Raw genomic sequence first — 19,248 nt, forward strand, 5'->3', positions numbered from 1 at the left:
ACAGTATCGAACACTTGACCACCACACCATTTCACCCTGTCTCCAATGCAGAGGCTGAGCAGATGGTCAGCACTTTTAAACCTCAGAAGTGGAAGGCCTTGCCTACATTGTTCACCAAGGAAGCCCTCCACAGCTTTCTTGCCATCTATCAGTCCACTCCCATCAATGGGATCAGTCCAGGCAAAACACTGTGTGGGCACTGGCATTGCTCCCTGTTAGACCTCCTGCATTCTGTACAGTGTGCCTGCCTACACATAGGTCACCTGTGTCTGGTCACACACCTTTGGCCAGCATTCAGAGTGGGCCCAAGTGTTCATCGTAGGACACAGGGGTTGTCAGCTGTTTGACGCCATGGCCAGAGGTGATCTTCTGACTCACCAGTGCAACCCGTTCTGACCCTGACCACAGTTGCAGGAAGTGCTCCTGTCCGTCCTTCCTCGGGCGTGGGTGTGTGTGTTGTTCTTAGCATAAGTTAGTTTACGTAGTGTGTAAATCTAGGGACTGATGACCTCAGCAGTTTGGTCCCTTAGGAATTCACACAAATTTGAACATCTGAACCAGCCATGCCTACTGCCCTTCCATCACACCACCCACATTCCTGTGGCAGTTTGGTTAGTGGACAATGGCGTGGAAACCCATGGGGACAGAACTGTTCCCTTTTCCCTATCTCCAATCACCCTTGTCATACTGGCACAACCCATTGCCTTTGGCATGCTACCATCTCCACTATTGTCTTAGTCCCTTGTTGGATCATCTCAGTTGGATGGCCCCACAACCATGCAGCTCTATCTGTTGTTGGCAGAGAATTTTGCCACTCCTCTCACTCCCAACCTCCTTGCCAGCAGCAGCAGCATAAGCCTGGACATTTTTGGCCCTATGTGTCAGTTTTCTTGCCAATGGTGGATATCAATTACAGCTCCAATGTGATGCATCTTGCAATCGATGATTGCTGCCAGAGTCGTATGTCGAATGTCATGTGGTCTATCCACTCTCACAGTGTGATACCATGAGTAATAAAGAAATGTATTTTTATGGCCTTTTCTTAAATGTCTAATGATGTAGAATATTTTTATTTGGTTATATAGTGTAGAACATGAAGTGCGACTATGTTTAGTTTGCTCTTTCCTATATGAGTTCCTTATGTAAAGACTTGGATTTTTTTTCTGATGATCATTCAGATAGTTTTGTTAAATGTATTGTGTGAAACGTAATGCAATAGGCAGAAGTGTTGTAAGAACTGTGGAGTGAGAGAGGTATCGATAATTGTTGGGTCGAACAGTGTGGCAGACAGCCGCAGATGGTGCGTGAGCGTGCCGGTACAAAAGCAAGTATTGTGTGTAGTAAGGGTGTGCTTTTAATGCAATATGAATATTGGACTTTCGTGTGTTAGACACGTTTGAAATTTGACTCCATGATGGGCATTCTAAATGGCTGGTGAATTATGCGAACGCTGTTGGTTTTTGCAGAACAATTTTTGTGGTAGTGACAATGCACTCGTGAATAGACAGTATTGTTGCTGGTTTAGAATTGAACTGCATTACATAAACTGCAAATTTAATATTGTTCATGTTCTTGACTATGACATGTGACATATGCTAAAACACTAACCGCCAATGTGGAAACTGTGAACTGTGTTGCTACATAAATGACTGTTTTCGCGGGAACAGTGTTATCGTGAACCATGTATATTAACAGTAGGTGAACTGTCTAACTTTGCAGTAGGTAAATTATAGCAAATGGAATGTTAATTTAAACATGATGTATGGACTGTGCCAAAGTATCGTGTGTGAAAGTTGCAATTGAAATAATACAACCTTGAAGTGCTGTGTAAGGAAAAGAGAATATATTACTGCCAGGGAAGCAAATGGATGAACTTACAGGATTCGTATCAGCAACTTCTAACTGCTTCTACCGCCTTCACCATATCACGCCAAACTAGAACAGATAAGACTCAAAACCATATCTCTCTTCGAGAACTCACAACTGTAACCAATTTAATTTCTTTCTGCGTTGTAACAGACTATCTCTTAATGTTTCACCCAGTAAATAAAAGTATAGTAGTGTGTATCATAAAGACTGGTAACCTTCAGTGATTGCTGACCCCGCCACTAACAGTAGTTATTGCCATAATTTATTTGTTTTAGCGTTTCAGTGTATTTGTACTAGTCGTTGCATGCATTGTATGTGTGTTTTGGAAGTGTGTGCTTTGATGTGTATATACAGTAGTTTAGGCAGGAGAATTTGTGTGTTGTACAGTGAAATGTGGCCAGATGTATAAGTTGAGGCATCTGCCATTAAAGTTATTTACACCGACCAATTACAGAGAAGTAGCTTACTCACCACTGGTGCAAGTTAGTGTATTGGTACCCTGAACTTGACAACTGTCAAAGTACGCAATCTTTGTTTACATGCCACTTAACATCATATTTCCATCCATTCATGTCTATATGCAAGTTTATCTGGGTAAGCAAAATTACAGTATACTGTGTCCTTATTTATCAAATTAGCTTCAGAGTGTTTTACTGTTTGTACTATCAAAGAATTTTATCATCACAATTTTAACAGGATTGGGAAACTTCTCATACATAGGCTTGCTTTTGAAGTTTCCGGAAGTAAAAGGGGTTCTCGGGGTTTATGCAATATTAATTTACTTCATGCAGTTTTTCTTTAAACATTTTCTGATTACAAATTGACAGTCACAGTGAATCTCCAAGAACTATTTTCTTCACAACAGGAACCGGGCAATGCAGGCAGCTGCTGACCCAGTCTAGTATAGCACATCGTATGAGTTGCAGTCAATCACATATTGCTGTTATTCAGATAATGATTCTGCTTTGGACACTGACTTTCTGCATTAGTATTACAAGCAGGTCTGGGTTGCAGTTTTAAGACTGTAATATCATTGTCCATTACGATGATCCAGTTCTTGGAAGTGACAGCATTCATTTCCAAATAGCAGTCATTCTGTTTTTCTTACACCTGAATACAAATTTGCTCCCAGAAAGAAAATCAGGGGAAGAGCTAGTGTATAGAATTCCTAGTTCTCTGTGAACTTTTCCTAAGGGAACCAAAAAACTTGCCAGTATCACCACTCATTTTTAAGCACATTTTCATCAAATCATTCTGATTCACCCATAGTTCATCAAGGTAACAACTTTGAACTATCTTTTCCCTAATTTTGTGCAGCTACCTCAGACATATAGCTTCTGCCACAACTACACCACTTCTTGCTGCTAAAATTTTCTTCCATCATTACTTTTAAAGTACGTAAACCCAACATTTTTTTTTACAAAACACTTTGTATTGATGAAGTACTACCTCTGAAGTGAATTTTCCCATGTACCATTGTAAAAAGTTTATGTCATGTTGAATACTCACAGTTCATATACATTTCAAACACAGAGTACCTTAAAATGTTGTTGTCAAAATCATTAGTCGCATTAGATGTGTCTTGTGATTTCAGAACATGACTACAGTGACAAAAAAAGTGAAAATTTTAGTACTGCTGAGACACACACACACACACACACACACACACACACACACACACACACACACACACAAGTAAAGAACACAGAATATCTATTCCTTTCTCGCCGCACCCTCACAACAGAGTCTGGTGTCTCAGTGATGTGTCCTCCCTTTTTAATCTTCCACAACCTATCCCTTTTTTCTTCTCATGGAAGGAAATTATAGTTCTGAAAGCTAGAACTGTTTCATGTACTTTTATATATGTCTATGAGCAGTTCTAAAATCTTTGTGCCCTGAAGTCAAGTACTGAATAGCAATTTTATCTCATAATTGTACAGTTTTCTCAAGTGAATTTTCCTTTTGAAACAATAAATATTATCTATATATTGGAGTAATTGAGGCCTGTGACACAATCTTTGTGCACGAAAACCCTTTTGAAGTGATTTCAACTGTAGACTGTGATATCATGACGAGCTGCATCAAACCACATGGGAAGAAAAAGGACATGAGAAACAAAGAACGACACAGTTGTTTTCAACCACAGGAAAAAAGCAACTTAGCTGTGAGTGTAGTCACTGACAGTGAATCAAAATCAAGCATTCCTTAAGATAGATTATTGACTAATATGGACAAAGAAGACAACACAAACAGTACCACCATGCAACACCCAAGTACCGGCGGGCTTAAAACCAGTTATCATCAACCAGCAAATGTGTAAAATAAACCTATTAATAATGTACAATTAACTGTGAATAAGGATGATATCTCTGATCCCTTTCTAGTCAGCAAATATTTTTAATAATAAATTCGCAGATACTGTGGAAAATGATGTCTCTATGAAACAGGATATACAGAACACAGCACACTACCCGCAGTAAGCACATATGATATTCTGCAGACTCAGAAACAAAAACATCAGCAGAATTAGATGAAATTTCTCGATACCTATTGAATAAATGCAAACATAAATTAATGAAACCACTAGTTCATCTAATAAACTGTGTTTTTGAAGATGGTGAGTTCCCTGATGAGTTGAAACTGACTGTAGTTAAATCAATACACAAAAAGGGGAAAATAAAGGATGTACAGAGCTACATACCCATTGCCCTAATATTAATTTTCAGCAGACTGATAGAGAAAATGATATTAAAAAAATCCTGGAATATTATAACAATGCTTACAAATTAAGTGATTTCCAGCATGGTTTCAGAAGAGGTCGAAGTACCACATCAGCATCAGTACAATTTGTCCATCATGCACTTGAAAAAATAGATGGAAAATCCCAAGCAGCAGGAGTATTCCTGGACATCTCAAGGGCTTTTGATAGAGTGCATCATGATGTGCTCTTATCAAAAACTGTGAAGAGTGGTGTCACTGGAAAACTCACGCAATTGCTAGAAACATATTTAACGGGTAGACAGCAGAGCAAGGAGATTATATACTCTAATGGAGAAATACTGGAGAGGACAAGGTCAAGTATAAGAAATAGACATTTTAGTGTTCCTCAGGGCTCCATTTTAGGTCCAATTCTATTCATATGCTATGTAAATGATTTCCCAAGTTCTTTTGATAGTACGCAATTGATCACTATGTATGCAGACAATACATATGGTGTCTGCTATGCAGACAGTGAACCCAGCCAAGTTGAAGAGATACATAGCTTTAGTGAAAAGGCAAGGGCTCACTTTGAAAGAGACAACCTAAAAGTAAAAATAGAAAAAACTAATATTTTAAACCAAGAAAAAACTAATATTTTAAACCAAGTGGTCCAAATGGACAAAATACCATGATAGGCGAAATTCTATCGAAAATCTGTACAGACTGTAAATTATTGGGTTCATGCATAGATGATCGACTTTTATGGAAGCAACAAGCTGATTATGTCTGTAAAAAAATAACACCCCGTCTATAGGTATTAAAAAGATTATCACCATATCTTAATTCTGAAACCCTAAGGTCTGTATACAGGGTGATTATAAATGAATATCAGGGTTTTAACACTTTATAATACTCATTATATTAAACTTACAGTTAAAAATGATATGTAAAATGAAAGAGCAACTCAGACAGTTTTACCAAAAACCTTGTAAATGTTCAATGTGAGCATCATTTGTCACATTGCACACATCAAGTCTATAGCTGAGTTCTTCCCAAACATTGATTTGATTTTGATTTATTGATCCATTTTCATCTACAGCTGCACAATGTGCAAGAGATATTTGGATTTTTTTGTTAGTATTAACAGTTTTACATATAATATAACTTTGTATACAATAACACACATTAATATATCAATTAATGATGAGTACTTAAATAAATGTTGTTGCATTATATACAGAGAGATAAAATACAAATGTTCTTCTGAATGAGACTACATTGGGTAAACAAAAAAAAAAAAAAAAAATTAGTTTTGTAGGTATTCATTTACTGTGTAAAAGCAGTGATCAACTAAGTACGACTTCAGTTTAGATTTGAAGTGGCCAATGTTTTGTATGTGTTTAATGGTATCTGGTAAGGCATTGTATAGTTTGATACTAGGATGGATAAGGCTGTTTTGAAATAACTTTGGGTTGGCGCTTTGAACATGTACATCCAATTTTTGTCCTGCATTTTAGCTGTGTATTGTGCGATTAGTGGTCTTTTTGTACGTAAGTTACTTTAAATACATTATATTTTCAAGTATATATATGCAAGGAAGTGGCAGGATCATCCTTTTTTGAAACAATGGTCTACATGATTTGCGATTATCTACCCCTTCCATTATTTTTATAATTTTTTTTTTTTTTGAATTTTGAATGTTTTGATGACATCTCCAGAATTTCCCCAGAACATAATCCCATACCGGAGGTGAGAGTGTACCACTGCATAATATACACACTGAAGGGTGTTGTAGCTGGTACAATTTTTTAATGTACGCAGCACAAAACAAGAAGCACTTAATTTTTTGTTCATTTGCTCAATATATGCTTTCCATTTGAAGTTGTCTTGTAGATGAAGTCCAAGAAATTTGGTACAGGCTGTTTTGGCAATTGTCTGTCCGGATAGCTGTAGATTGGGTGATATCAGATTTTTTTGTTTGTGCTTTGTGTATATCCATAGCTACAGTTTTTTCAGTGTTTATTATTAAGTTATTGTCATCAAAGTAACATGTTAGCCTGTCGGTGGTTTCTTTTATGTTTTTTACAAGAGTTTCTTCTGAGTTTCCTGTAATTAGAACACTTGTATCATCAGCAAATTGAAATATTTTACTGCTGTCATTGCTTATGTTTAGGTCATTTACATAGAGTAAGAACATAACAGGACCCATTACTGATCCTTGTGGCAATCCATATTTAACAGTCAGTAGCTTGGAATTATATTTCCTAATGACATTGTCCCTTTCTTGATCTATTTCAACATATTGTTCCCTGTTTTTAAGATAAGAGCTGAGCCAGTTGCTAGCTGTTCTCCTAATGCCAAGATTTTCTAGCTTATGTAGCAATTTGTCATGATTTATGGTGTCAAATGCCTTTGACAAATCTAAAAATATGCCCATGGTAAGTTTTTTGTTGTCTAATGCTATCAGTGCCTCTAATTGAAAGGAGTGAAGTGCAGATTCGGTTGAGTGGTTTGCTCTAAATCCACATTGAGATTCTGACAGAATGCCATTTACCTCTAAGAACTCTGTTAGACTCTTATTGAAAAGTCTTTTTAATATTTTTGAGAAAACAGACAGAAGTGTCAATGGTCTGTAGTTGGAAACATCATCTTTGTTTCCTTTCTTGTATAATGGCTTTACTTTTGCTATTTTCAAACATGAAGGAAAAGTTCCTGTAGCAAAAGATAGGTTACATAGGTGGGTTAAGGGCTCAGTAATCAAGTCCCCACACTTCTTTATAATGAAATCAGGTATATCATCTACAGCTGCAGAGTGTTTCATTTTGAGACTTTTTATTGTAACCTGTACTTCTTCTACATTTGTTGGGTACAGAAACATTGATCTGCTTGAGACTTTTTTCCCTGTTTCTGTATGCTGTTTTCTATTAGCAGTCTGTTGTAGTAGTTTCTCTGTTACATTTATAAAATAGTTATTAAACATATTAGCTACTTCCTGTGGGTTATTAATGTTTTCCAAGCCAGCCTTTAATACTATATTATTAACTCTACTATTGTAAGATTTGGTTTCTTTTTTTACAACTTGCCAGATTGTTTTGTTTCTGTTTGAAGCATCTTCGATGAATTTGTCATTGTCTCGTTTCTTTGCCTCCTTTATTATTTTATTTAAGATAGATTTATATTTTTTAAAGTAACTATCAAACTCCTGAGTTGTGTTGTAGCTTCTTGCAATATTGTTATGGTACCGTTTTTTAGCACAAGATTTCCTTATACCATTAGTAATCCACTTGTTGCTTTTAGTGGTTTGCACTGTTCTGGCTTTCAATGGAAAAGCAAGATCAAAATAATACTTAAAAATATTCATGAATGTCCGAAATTTATAAGAAATATTTTCTGTACTATACACTATCTCCCATGATTCTTGTTGGAGATAATTCTGGAATGTTTGTACTGCAGTATTACTGAAAGTTCTGCCCATGTGTGTAGTCTTCCTCATATAATTATAGGATGGATTAGTGTTTACACAAAAGCTTATAGCCTGTGCATGATGGTCTGCCAGTCCAGCTTTTATTACAACTGATTTATATTTTGTTTTGGAGCTTATTATTATTTGGTCTATGGTAGTGCTAGAATGATTCGTTTCACATATAGGGGAGTGGATTGTAATCTCCAAATTATTGTCTGTTAATATGTTCATCAGCTCAGATTTTGAATTGCTTCACTTACTAAAGTCTACATTTAGGTCTCCACATATAAGAACTGTTTTTCGATTTGTTACTACTTTATTTAATAAAGTATCAAGCCGCGTACTGAATTTTTTTAGGTGGGTATCTGGAGATCTATATAAACATACTACAATTAATTTGAATGCTGGAATTTCTATGCCTGATATTTCAAAATCTTTCTCAGTGTTCAAGGATTCAACATTGTCTAAGTTATTGAATTCAATATCTTTCTTTATGTATATGCAGTTCCCTCCACGTGTAAACTTATATCTACAAGTCTGTGCTGCTAACACATAATCCGTTATTTTCACTGTCTTTAACTCATTTTCTTTCAGCCAGTGATCAGTTAAGCACAGTATATTAACGTATCTGAGTTCACTTGATAGCAAGATTTCAGGCTCTCTTACTTTATTCCTAAGTGACTGTATATTCTGATGAAGAAGAGTGACCTGGTGAGATTTTAGGTTTGTTCTGATTGTACTTGGTTGACCACTTACCTTTATTCCTGAATTTAAATTGTGTGAGAAATCTTCGTTCTCATCTAGAAGCATGAGTTGGTTTTTTCCATTGGTCATAAGAAAATGTCCTGATGGTGAAAAAGAGGCAGTTCTCCATCTCTCTGGTCATTTTACTTGTGTGGTCGATGTTGAAGTGGTTTCTGTTTTTGCTGCAAGGACTGCCACTGGAGGTGGTGTTGATAGGTGCACTAGTTATCCTAATTTGGTCTTGAGGCTTTTTGGGAATAAAAAATCTGGTAGATGACATGGTCGCCTTACATTTCTTCTCACTGGAATTGCTGAACTTCCTCCTGTTGCTGGGATGCTAGTAGTTGATTGTAGGTGTTCACTGATACATGTAAAATTAGATGTCCTTGGTGATACTTTTGAGACTGGATCTGCTGATGTCCTTAGTGGGTCTTCTGTAGGTACTGCTTCTGGTTTCCAGGGCCCAGTTCTTCTTGTTGTATCTTGAATATCTTCAGTTGTGGAACTTGGTTCTGCTGCTTTTTTTGGGTTAGATGCTTTTGCCGGTATCACAGCCTGGTTTAGTCGATGGTAGTTTTGTTTCGCTGTGTCTTCTTTGAGTGATGAAGGTATAGTACAGTTCTTTTTTGCGCCTGCTCGTTTATCTTTCATAACTATCAAGTTGGATAAGTCCGTTTCCACTTCTGATTTTTCTTGTGTTTTCACTGTCATATTTGCTGAAAGGTCTTCACATTGTATGTATGTTAGAGCCGGTATTTGCAGATTGTCACTTACTGCTAGTTGTAAATGTCTACATAATTTCTCTTTGCCTTCCATTCGCAAGTGAAGTCCACGCTTTGTATAATCGCTTCTACTGAGGAATGTATTGATGTCCACTACCATTACATGCTCATAATTTTTTGCTGTCCTCATTGAGAATTCGTTTGCAGCATAGATTCTGTTGTTCAGTTTTGGTACATCATATCTGTACGGAATTGTGCACAAGACAACTTTTGTGCGGATTGTCTTACGAAGAGAATCTGTTAAGGCACATTTGAAATCCTGAAATTTCTTTAGGATGTCATTTGTCCCACCTAGAATGATGACACTGTCATTTTTCGTATATTCTTTCGTCTTCCTGTCTATGTTACAGACCACGTCCTTTAACTGTGCAATAGGTTTTATTACAGAAGAGATGTAGTGTTTTTGATTTTGAGAACTGTTCATAATTTTTGCACAGTGATGACCATGACCGTCAGAAAGAATTAATACGTTCTGTCTCTTGTTATCACTGTGTTACATTTTTTGGGGCACTGGTTGATTGCTATTTTTACAATTTTCATTTGTATTAACGCTGTTGGTTTTGTCAGGGCACTTCATAATACAAACACTTGAGTCCTTCGCTATAGTATTTTTGCTTTTGGTCCATTCATGCTGCTTTTCTTTCTCACTATTTACAGTTTTTGTCGGTTTTGACTGGTGCACTCAATTTCAGATAACCTAACAGTTCGGTATTTTCATTTTGAAGTTTCGTTAAATCATTCTTTAAAGTGTTAATTGCTGTTTGTATGCTTATGAAACACTCTTTTAAATGTTCGATATCTGTTACACATTTGTTACATGGAATATTTTCACTTTCAACGGCTGTATTTCCGCGTGGTAGAACATTGCGCACATCACACTCGTGAGCCATTTTATTTGACTTCCAAATGTGTCTTCAGTGATTGAAGCAACAGCTGCTTCAATCCATTTTCTTAATTCAAGGAGGTCTGCTGGTAGCAGAGGCATGTACACACAATCCCTGATGGGAAAAAATCTCATGGCGTTAGGTCAGGTGAACATGGAGGCCATGCAAAGCAAGCCCTGTCATTGGGCCCCTTGCAGCCTATCCAGTGCTTGGGTACATGGGTAAATAGACTTGATGTGTGCCGTGTGATAGATGGTGCTCACATTGAACATTTATAAGGTTCTTGGTAAAACTGTTTGAGTTGCTCTTTCATTTGACATTTCATTTATAACTGTAAGTTTAATGTAATAAATATTACAAAGCATTAAAACCTGATATTCATTTATAAACAGCCTGTATTATGGATTAGTGTACCCTTTCTTATCTTAGGGAATAGTACTGTGGGGTGGGACATGCCAAACTAATACGGAAAGGGTTTTTATACTGCAGAAGTAAGCCTTGAGGAACATAGCTGAAGTAAAACCGGGAACTTCTTGCAAACCCCTGTTCATTAGACACAATATTCTCACAATTTATGCTGTGTATATGGTGGAAACTATAATGCTAGTGAAAGGAGACACTAAGATTACAAGAAGAAACAAGGATATTCACAACTATGAAACAAGGCATAGAAAAGACTTTCATATGGTTAACAAAAGATTAACTTTAATAGCAAAAATTCCCTATGTCAAAGGAGCTGTTTTTCATAACTTGTTACCACATGAAGTTAAGATATTCACAGGGGATACTTTTAAAAAGTAAGTCAAGTAGTGGTTTTATCCCAAAAGGCCCTTGTAACTTGAATTTATTATGAATTATAATGTAATAAGAAATAATGTAATCTGAAAAAATTTAATTGTAAAAGCTTTATACTTAATTGAAAATGCACATGCATGTGAGCCCCATTGCATTAATGAAGGTGTGAGCATATGGAAGAAATTCGCAGATATGTGACTGGCTCAAAGACTTCTTAAATAATAGAACCCTGTATGTTGTTCTCAATGGCAAGTGTTCATCAGAGACAAGGGCATTGTCAGGAGTGCCCAGGGAAGTGTGAAAGGACTGCTGTTGTTCTCTGTATAGATAAATTATTTGGCAGACAGGGTGGGCAGCACTCTGCAGTTGTTTGCTGATGATGTCATGCTGTATGGTAAGGTGCCAAAGATGAGTGACTGTAGGAAGATACAAGATGACTTAGACAAAATTCCAGTTGGTGTGATGAATGGCAGCTAGCCCTAAATTTGGAGAAATGTAAGTTAATGCAGATGAGTAGGAAGAACAAACCTGTAATGTTCAGATACAGTATTACTGGTGTCCAGCTTTTGCAAAGCAGTATGAGGTGGATAGAGCATGTGAAAACTGTGGTAGGGAAGGCAAATGGTTGACTTCAGTTTATTGGGAGAATTCCAGGAAAGAGTGGTTCACCTGTAAAGGAGACAGCATATAGGACTCTGACATGACCTATTCTTGAGTACTGCTTGAGTGTTTGGAATCTGTACAAGGTCAAATTGAAGGAAGACATAAAAGAAATTCAGAAGAGGGCTGCTAGATTTGTTACCAGTAGGTTGGGAAAAACTTAAGTATTACAGAGATGCTTCAGAAACTCAAACGGGAATCCCTGAAGAGAAGGTAGTGTTCTTTTTGGGAAATACTACTGTGAAAATTTACATAACCAGCATTTTAAGTTGACTGCCAAATGATTCTGCTCCCACCAACATACATCATGCGTAAGATAAGAATATACAAGAAAATAAGGCTCATACGAAGGTGTACGGACAGTCATTTTTCCCTTGCTCTATTTGTGAGTGGAACAGGAGGGGAAATGACAAGTAGTGGTACACTATATCCTACATCACACACCTTACAGTGGCTTGCTCAGTATCTATGTAGATGTAGATTTAGATTCCCATACCTAAACCTTAGGTAAGAACACAAAGTCTGGATGGAAGATATTTTTGTATCTTGTATTGTTGTATACATCACACTTCATCTGAATCTGCTTCTTATTACAGATAATTTTAAAATTAGGGCTCAATTAATTATACATAATTGCTTCACCATTCATACAGTATAACACAGGTGTTAAAAGTTTTAAAATATAAAACTGAATGAAAAGTCCAACAGTCCACAATAGCTGTATTTATTGAAGTTGATTAGAGATGCTAATTAACATCACTAAATATAGCTACTACTGACTGATTTTTCATTCAGTTTAATATTTAAAAGTTTTAACACTTGTCTTATACTGTGTGAATGGTCAATAAATTATGTTGATTTTTATAACTAGCCCAAAGTAGCACTAACAAGCAAATGAACAGGGAAGTGAATCTAAGAATGTCATGATAATTGAAGAGACCTCTGTAATATGTATGGCTGTGAACTAGAGTATAAGTGAAGTATGCAAAATACTCTATCACCCTTGTTACCAAGTCAACACAACAGAAGCTACTTGTAAATGCAAAACATACCAAACTAAGCTTCCTGGTTAGTTTGCCAGTAGGTAGCCTTCATTTTGGCTTGTCACTCATTTGGATGCTAAGGACTTTTTTTTTTTTTTTTTTTTTTTTTTTTTTTTAAATCATTGTTGAGTGATGAGGAAAACATTCTGAGTGTGAATAATTCCCTCATTAGAACCTGTGATATTCCTGAATTACTGTCTCTACCACAGTATTTCCCCTAATCTAACTAATGCTGTTCGAAAACTCAGTTATGTCTGCACAAATCCAGAGCAAGTTGGAAACAAATCATATCATGTGTATAGCATCTAACTTATTCAAAGTGTATTTATATAAGCTGCAGTTAATAGTTTGATTCTGAATGCAAAGATGAATAAGTTTTGTGGTTGTCCAACAAATGAATATGCTACATATAGTTGTTTATTATGAAACAAGATTCTTTTAAATTCACTCTGCAACATTGGAATGTTTGTCCCTGTGCTTTACTGATAGTCATACTGTACACTAATCTTACTGGAGTCTTTTAAAGCTGAATGGAAAGTTAGTTGAAACAAGTGCAATTCATAGTTACGATGATTTTGTCAGAATGCAGATCAATGTGACACATGCTGTTTCCAAGTTGTAATCTGGAATATTTGAGAATATTCTGCAACATTCAAAAATGTGTCACTAGTGTCACCATTTGACAACACTCACACGAACTTGAAAATATTATAGTGCATCTCATTTATCTTATTTTATTTTATTTTATTTATTTTTTTAACTTTGAAAAATACATTGATGCCAAAGAGACAGGAAAGAATTCTGGTAACAACCATGGTGTGATGGTGACCACTTCAAACACAGTGAAACCTTGACAGCAAAACAGTTAGCAGCATACAGCCACTATAGAGCACAATAAGGGAACTACATGTAGCATCAGACACTAAACCACATATTTGCAATGGGCAGTTTTGGAGATATCATCAGTTTCATCCACTAACACATACTAATTCGCTGCTAGAACACAGGCATTAATGATGAAGAACAAAGTGAGCACATTATACAGTATGTATCAATGTCTAGCACAGATTGAAAAGAGGCAGAGTGTACTGAAATAACATTAACATGCAACACTAACTGATGTAGAAATCATAGGTTCAAGAAGATGAAAATTTAATATTTGTTTATGACTCTAATTATCACCCTTACCATAACCTTATCCTGACTGCTGAATGTAGATTTCATTCACTAAATTGAACACTGGACATTTCTTATATTTGTTTTTTTTGTCTGTATTACACTGCACTACAAATACATAATTTTAATGATTATTCTTACCTGACACTGACACACAGCCTGAAGGACCAAGAGTTAAGTTATGCCCAGTACAGACAGTGCACTTCTGTCCTTGAACACCAGATTTGCACATGCACCGGCCAGTCATCTGTTCACAATCTTCTCGAACAGCACCATATGTGGAGCATCCACAAGCTAATTGTTTGAAGAAAATACATCTAATCTTTAATGCGCTTCCATTTATGAATTATATGTATTCTATTCAAATATACGAACTTTCACAGGATATTCAAAAATCCTTGCCATCTGCAGTACTAGTGATATACATTTTACAATTATATTTTATACAAACAAGCTTATGTCTGTTAGCTATTTTTCACATGCGAACGACTTTGGGTAGTAAAGAAGAAGGTATATATTATAAATTCAGTTTTATATTCAGACTGTAGGTGTATAAACTGTATTACGAGATTTATTAAGGTGTAAAAGTTCTCCACTGTTGCATTAAGCTGTGACAGAAAATGGTAATTGGTGCAGTGAAGGAAAATAAACTAATTCATTTCAAGTGTAGAATAGTTTCCACATAAATCATTTTAATCTTCAGTTGTGATTACTCAGTTACTTCAATAAACTGTCAAAACAGCACATTGGTTTGACTAACCTGACGGTGTCTGGAAAACTTTTTATGGAGTATGAAAAGCTGAGAGCAATGGATCACTCTTTCTTACTTAATGCTCAGATGCAGCTGCCCCCAGTTTTGTCTCCATAAGGCTGAGACAAATACAAAATCTACAAATTTCCAGCTCCAGTCTTGGAATATTACTACCCAGTAAGATTACTTCACCCCTCACAGCATCTGCACTCGTGGTCTAGTGGCTAGTGTTGCTGCCTTTGGATCAAGAGGTCCCGGGTTCGATTCCCGGCCACGTTAGGGATTTTCTCTGCTCAGGGACTGGGTGTTTGTGTTGTACTCATCATTTCATCATCATCATTATCATTAGCAACAGTGTCTAGATTGGCCTTTATAAAAAATTGTACCGTGTAAAAATTGGGACTTCATCTGCACAGGCACTGATGACTGCTCAGTTGAGTGCTCCAAAACCAAACATCATCATCATCACCCCTCACAGGCAGTTCCCCTATTATCAACACTTCAGTGCTCCATTAATCCATTTTCCCCCTATTTTCCCAGAAGATCCCCAGCCTCAACTCAAAGACAACAAACTCGTACAGATCCACAATGTACCTACCCTGCAGAAATTTCAAACATATTTAAAGGGATCATTCTATACAGTACCTACAGATCTATTTTTTACTTACTTACACAGCAAATGACAAAGTGTAAAGTGTTATACACAAACTTTGTCACAGTTTTGCCTCATTTGACTGCCTGATCAACAGAAGTGTTGAATGCACCCAAGCTTATAAAATATGACATTTACTTCATGTCAAATAAACTACATGTGGAAGTGCATTAGACTAATAAATGAAAAAAAAGCATCTGTGATTTTCTAACATATTAAAATTTCCAAACTATTTGGGGTGGCCATAAATTTTAATTGTCTACTCAAAAAATTAAACTGTGACCTTAAAAACTAAAGGTGGTGCTTGTCTTTCACTACATGCTGGACTTTCAATGCAACTCTCCTTTTCCTAACATGTATTACTTGGCAGAAACATTGATTAAAGAAATCTGGATTTTTGTTGTTCAGGAAACATTTAACATTTATCTTGTCAGCATTCTGGAAAAGGCTGCAAAGCAATGGTTTCTTCTTACAAGGAGAGAGAGAGAGAGAGAGAAAGTCACAGGGTGCATGACAGAAGAATAGAGGGTTGAGGAAAATCTGACAGCCAAAAGAAGCAGTATGTAAGACCTGTGCAGAATGAGCTGGCATGTTGTCATGGAACTAAAACACTTTGTCTTGATAGCCTCCTGTAACCTCAACAGTAGATTTTGGTAGTATGCTTTGGTGATGGTTCGATACTTATGAGCATTAGCAACATATTGAAGCAGTCCAAAAAATACTCAGCATCACATTACTGAATGGTGGTTGAGCCTTCACCTTTTTCTGTCAATGGTGAATCCACACACTTCCACTACTTGATTTGCTCCTATGTCTTGGAGTAATAGTGATAGGCATAGCACACATCCATCTTGATTAGGTAGGTAGACATCTGGATTGGCCTAAGATTGGTGCAATATTTACCCCGCTGTCTCAGTTTGGCAAACTGTTCAAATGGATGTGAGCAGCCATGGAACCCAGCTAGAAAACTGATCCATGATGATTTTCATTTTTACCACTAATGCACCAAGACCTGCTCTTCTTTTCCACTTCCTGCTCTTCACAGAGAGATGGTCTGCCATGTAGTTCTTGATTATTCAGACTTGTTTGACCACACTGTATGTATCTGTGCCACCTACCCACTGTATTACACTCCTGGAAATTGAAATAAGAACACCGTGAATTCATTGTTCCAGGAAGGGGAAACTTTATTGACACATTCCTGGGGTCAGATACATCACATGATCACACTGACAGAACCACAGGCACATAGACACAGGCAACAGAGCATGCACAATGTCGGCACTAGTACAGTGTATATCCACCTTTCGCAGCAATGCAGGCTGCTATTCTCCCATGGAGACGATCGTAGAGATGCTGGATGTAGTCCTGTGGAACGGCTTGCCATGCCATTTCCACCTGGCGCCTCAGTTGGACCAGCGTTCGTGCTGGACGTGCAGACCGCGTGAGACGACGCTTCATCCAGTCCCAAACATGCTCAATGGGGGACAGATCCGGAGATCTTGCTGGCCAGGGTAGTTGACTTACACCTTCTAGAGCACGTTGGGTGGCACGGGATACATGCGGACGTGCATTGTCTTGTTGGAACAGCAAGTTCCCTTGCCGGTCTAGGAATGGTAGAACGATGGGTTCGATGACGGTTTGGGTGTACCGTGCACTATTCAGTGTCCCCTCGACGATCACCAGTGGTGTACGGCCAGTGTAGGAGATCGCTCCCCACACCATGATGCCGGGTGTTGGCCCTGTGTGCCTCGGTCGTATGCAGTCCTGATTGTGGTGCTCACCTGCACGGCGCCAAACACGCATACGACCATCATTGGCACCAAGGCAGAAGCGACTCTCATCACTGAAGACGACACGTCTCCATTCGTCCCTCCATTCACGCCTGTCGCGACACCACTGGAGGCGGGCTGCACGATGTTGGGGCGTGAGCGGAAGACGGCCTAACGGTGTGCGGGACCGTAGCCCAGCTTCATGGAGACGGTTGCGAATGGTCCTCGCCGATACCCCAGGAGCAACAGTGTCCCTAATTTGCTGGGAAGTGGCGGTGCGGTCCCCTACGGCACTGCGTAGGATCCTACGGTCTTGGCGTGCATCCGTGCGTCGCTGCGGTCCGGTCCCAGGTCGACGGGCACGTGCACCTTCTGCCGACCACTGGCGACAACATCGATGTACTGTGGAGACCTCACGCCCCACGTGTTGAGCAATTCGGCGGTACGTCCACCCGGCCTCCCGCATGCCCACTATACGCCCTCGCTCAAAGTCCGTCAACTGCACATACGGTTCACGTCCACGCTGTCACGGCATGCTACCAGTGTTAAAGACTGCGATGGAGCTCAGTATGCCACGGCAAACTGGCTGACACTGACGGCGGCGGTGCACAAATGCTGCGCAGCTAGCGCCATTCGACGGCCAACACCGCGGTTCCTGGTGTGTCCGCAGTGCCGTGCGTGTGATCATTGCTTGTACAGCCCTCTCGCAGTGTCCGGAGCAAGTATGGTGGGTCTGACACACCGGTGTCAATGTGTTCTTTTTTCCATTTCCAGGAGTGTATATGATGCTGCATTTTTTATTTCTGTTTCCACCAATTCAGCATGTGTTGTTGTTGTATTGTTTCCCTTCAAATGCACAATTCTCCACTTAGTCAATACACTGTCAAAAAAACAAAAACTGTGACCCTCTGTGGGGAATACCCAGTACAAAGTAAGATCTGTTTGAGAGAAATTCTAGAAAGAGTGAATACATTCACATATATAGGCTATAAACTAACCTTTCTGGAAGAAACAGACCTAGCTGAAAAAGCCACCAGGTATACAAAGGCAATGGGAGTCATTAATAATGTAATGAAACCCTCTCTCACCCAGAAGCAAACCAGAACATGCCTTTATAAAACTTTAGAAAGACCTATGTCTATAATATGGCATCAATGCCTAGAAAATAAAGGCAAAAGATGCAAAAAGACTAACAGTCTGTGAAATGGAATCCTTGACACAAACAGCTAATTACACCAAATGGGATCGCAAAAAGCATGAAGATGTGCTGAAGGAAATTATATTCAGAATGACCAAAGGAACTGCAGATAATATCTGCAATGAATTAGCTCTTGGAGAGTCCCAAAATCCAAGCTACACTTCTACACCAATGGTGTATGATTGCTAGGTCAACCAACATTTATTTAAATAATATTTGTTACCAATATTAAAATTTACTTACCACAATGTGAAAACAGACATGGAAACTTTATCATGCAATAGAGGTATGAGCTGATATAGGTCACAATAATGTGTGGAAATTCCAGGACTGAATGTAACAATATAATGAAAAGGATGGTTGCTAGTCACCATAAAGCAGGGATGCTGAGTCGCTCAGCATCTCCGCTACTATATGGTGAGGAGCAACTATTCTTTTCATTATACTGTCACAATAATGTATATTGCAGGAGTGAAGCAATGTATTCTAACAATATTTGATCCCATGATGAACAGAAACTGATTGTTGTAGCAGTTTTCATATACCTGGTGCAGTGTACTACTACAACATGTCATGTATAGATAGAGGTGGTAACACATATTTGCAAAAGCTTTGGGATAGCCCTGAGTTGGTGGTAAGTAAGCTTCTCAAGGACCACGAGTGCCAGATTAACTTCATGGTAAGTACACATCGGAAGCCCTTTCCAGAAACTATTTTGATGGTAACCATACTTCCCAAGAGCCATTAACATGCCATTGT

At 38.1% G+C, this 19,248-nt stretch overlaps 1 protein-coding gene across 1 annotated transcript in view; it reads right to left on the bottom strand.

Moving 5' to 3' along the window:
- The window catches only part of LOC124606045 (agrin-like), a 288,503-nt gene that overhangs the window by 126,784 nt on the left and 142,471 nt on the right, over nt 1-19,248 (bottom strand). The window contains exon 12 of the mRNA XM_047138007.1: nt 14,258-14,410. Coding sequence (XP_046993963.1) covers nt 14,258-14,410 — 153 coding nt within the window. The remainder of the gene's footprint in view (nt 1-14,257; nt 14,411-19,248) is intronic.

The sequence above is a fragment of the Schistocerca americana genome, chromosome 3 (genome assembly GCF_021461395.2).
Source record: "Schistocerca americana isolate TAMUIC-IGC-003095 chromosome 3, iqSchAmer2.1, whole genome shotgun sequence".
In the NCBI taxonomy this organism is placed as follows: Eukaryota; Metazoa; Arthropoda; class Insecta; order Orthoptera; family Acrididae; genus Schistocerca; species Schistocerca americana.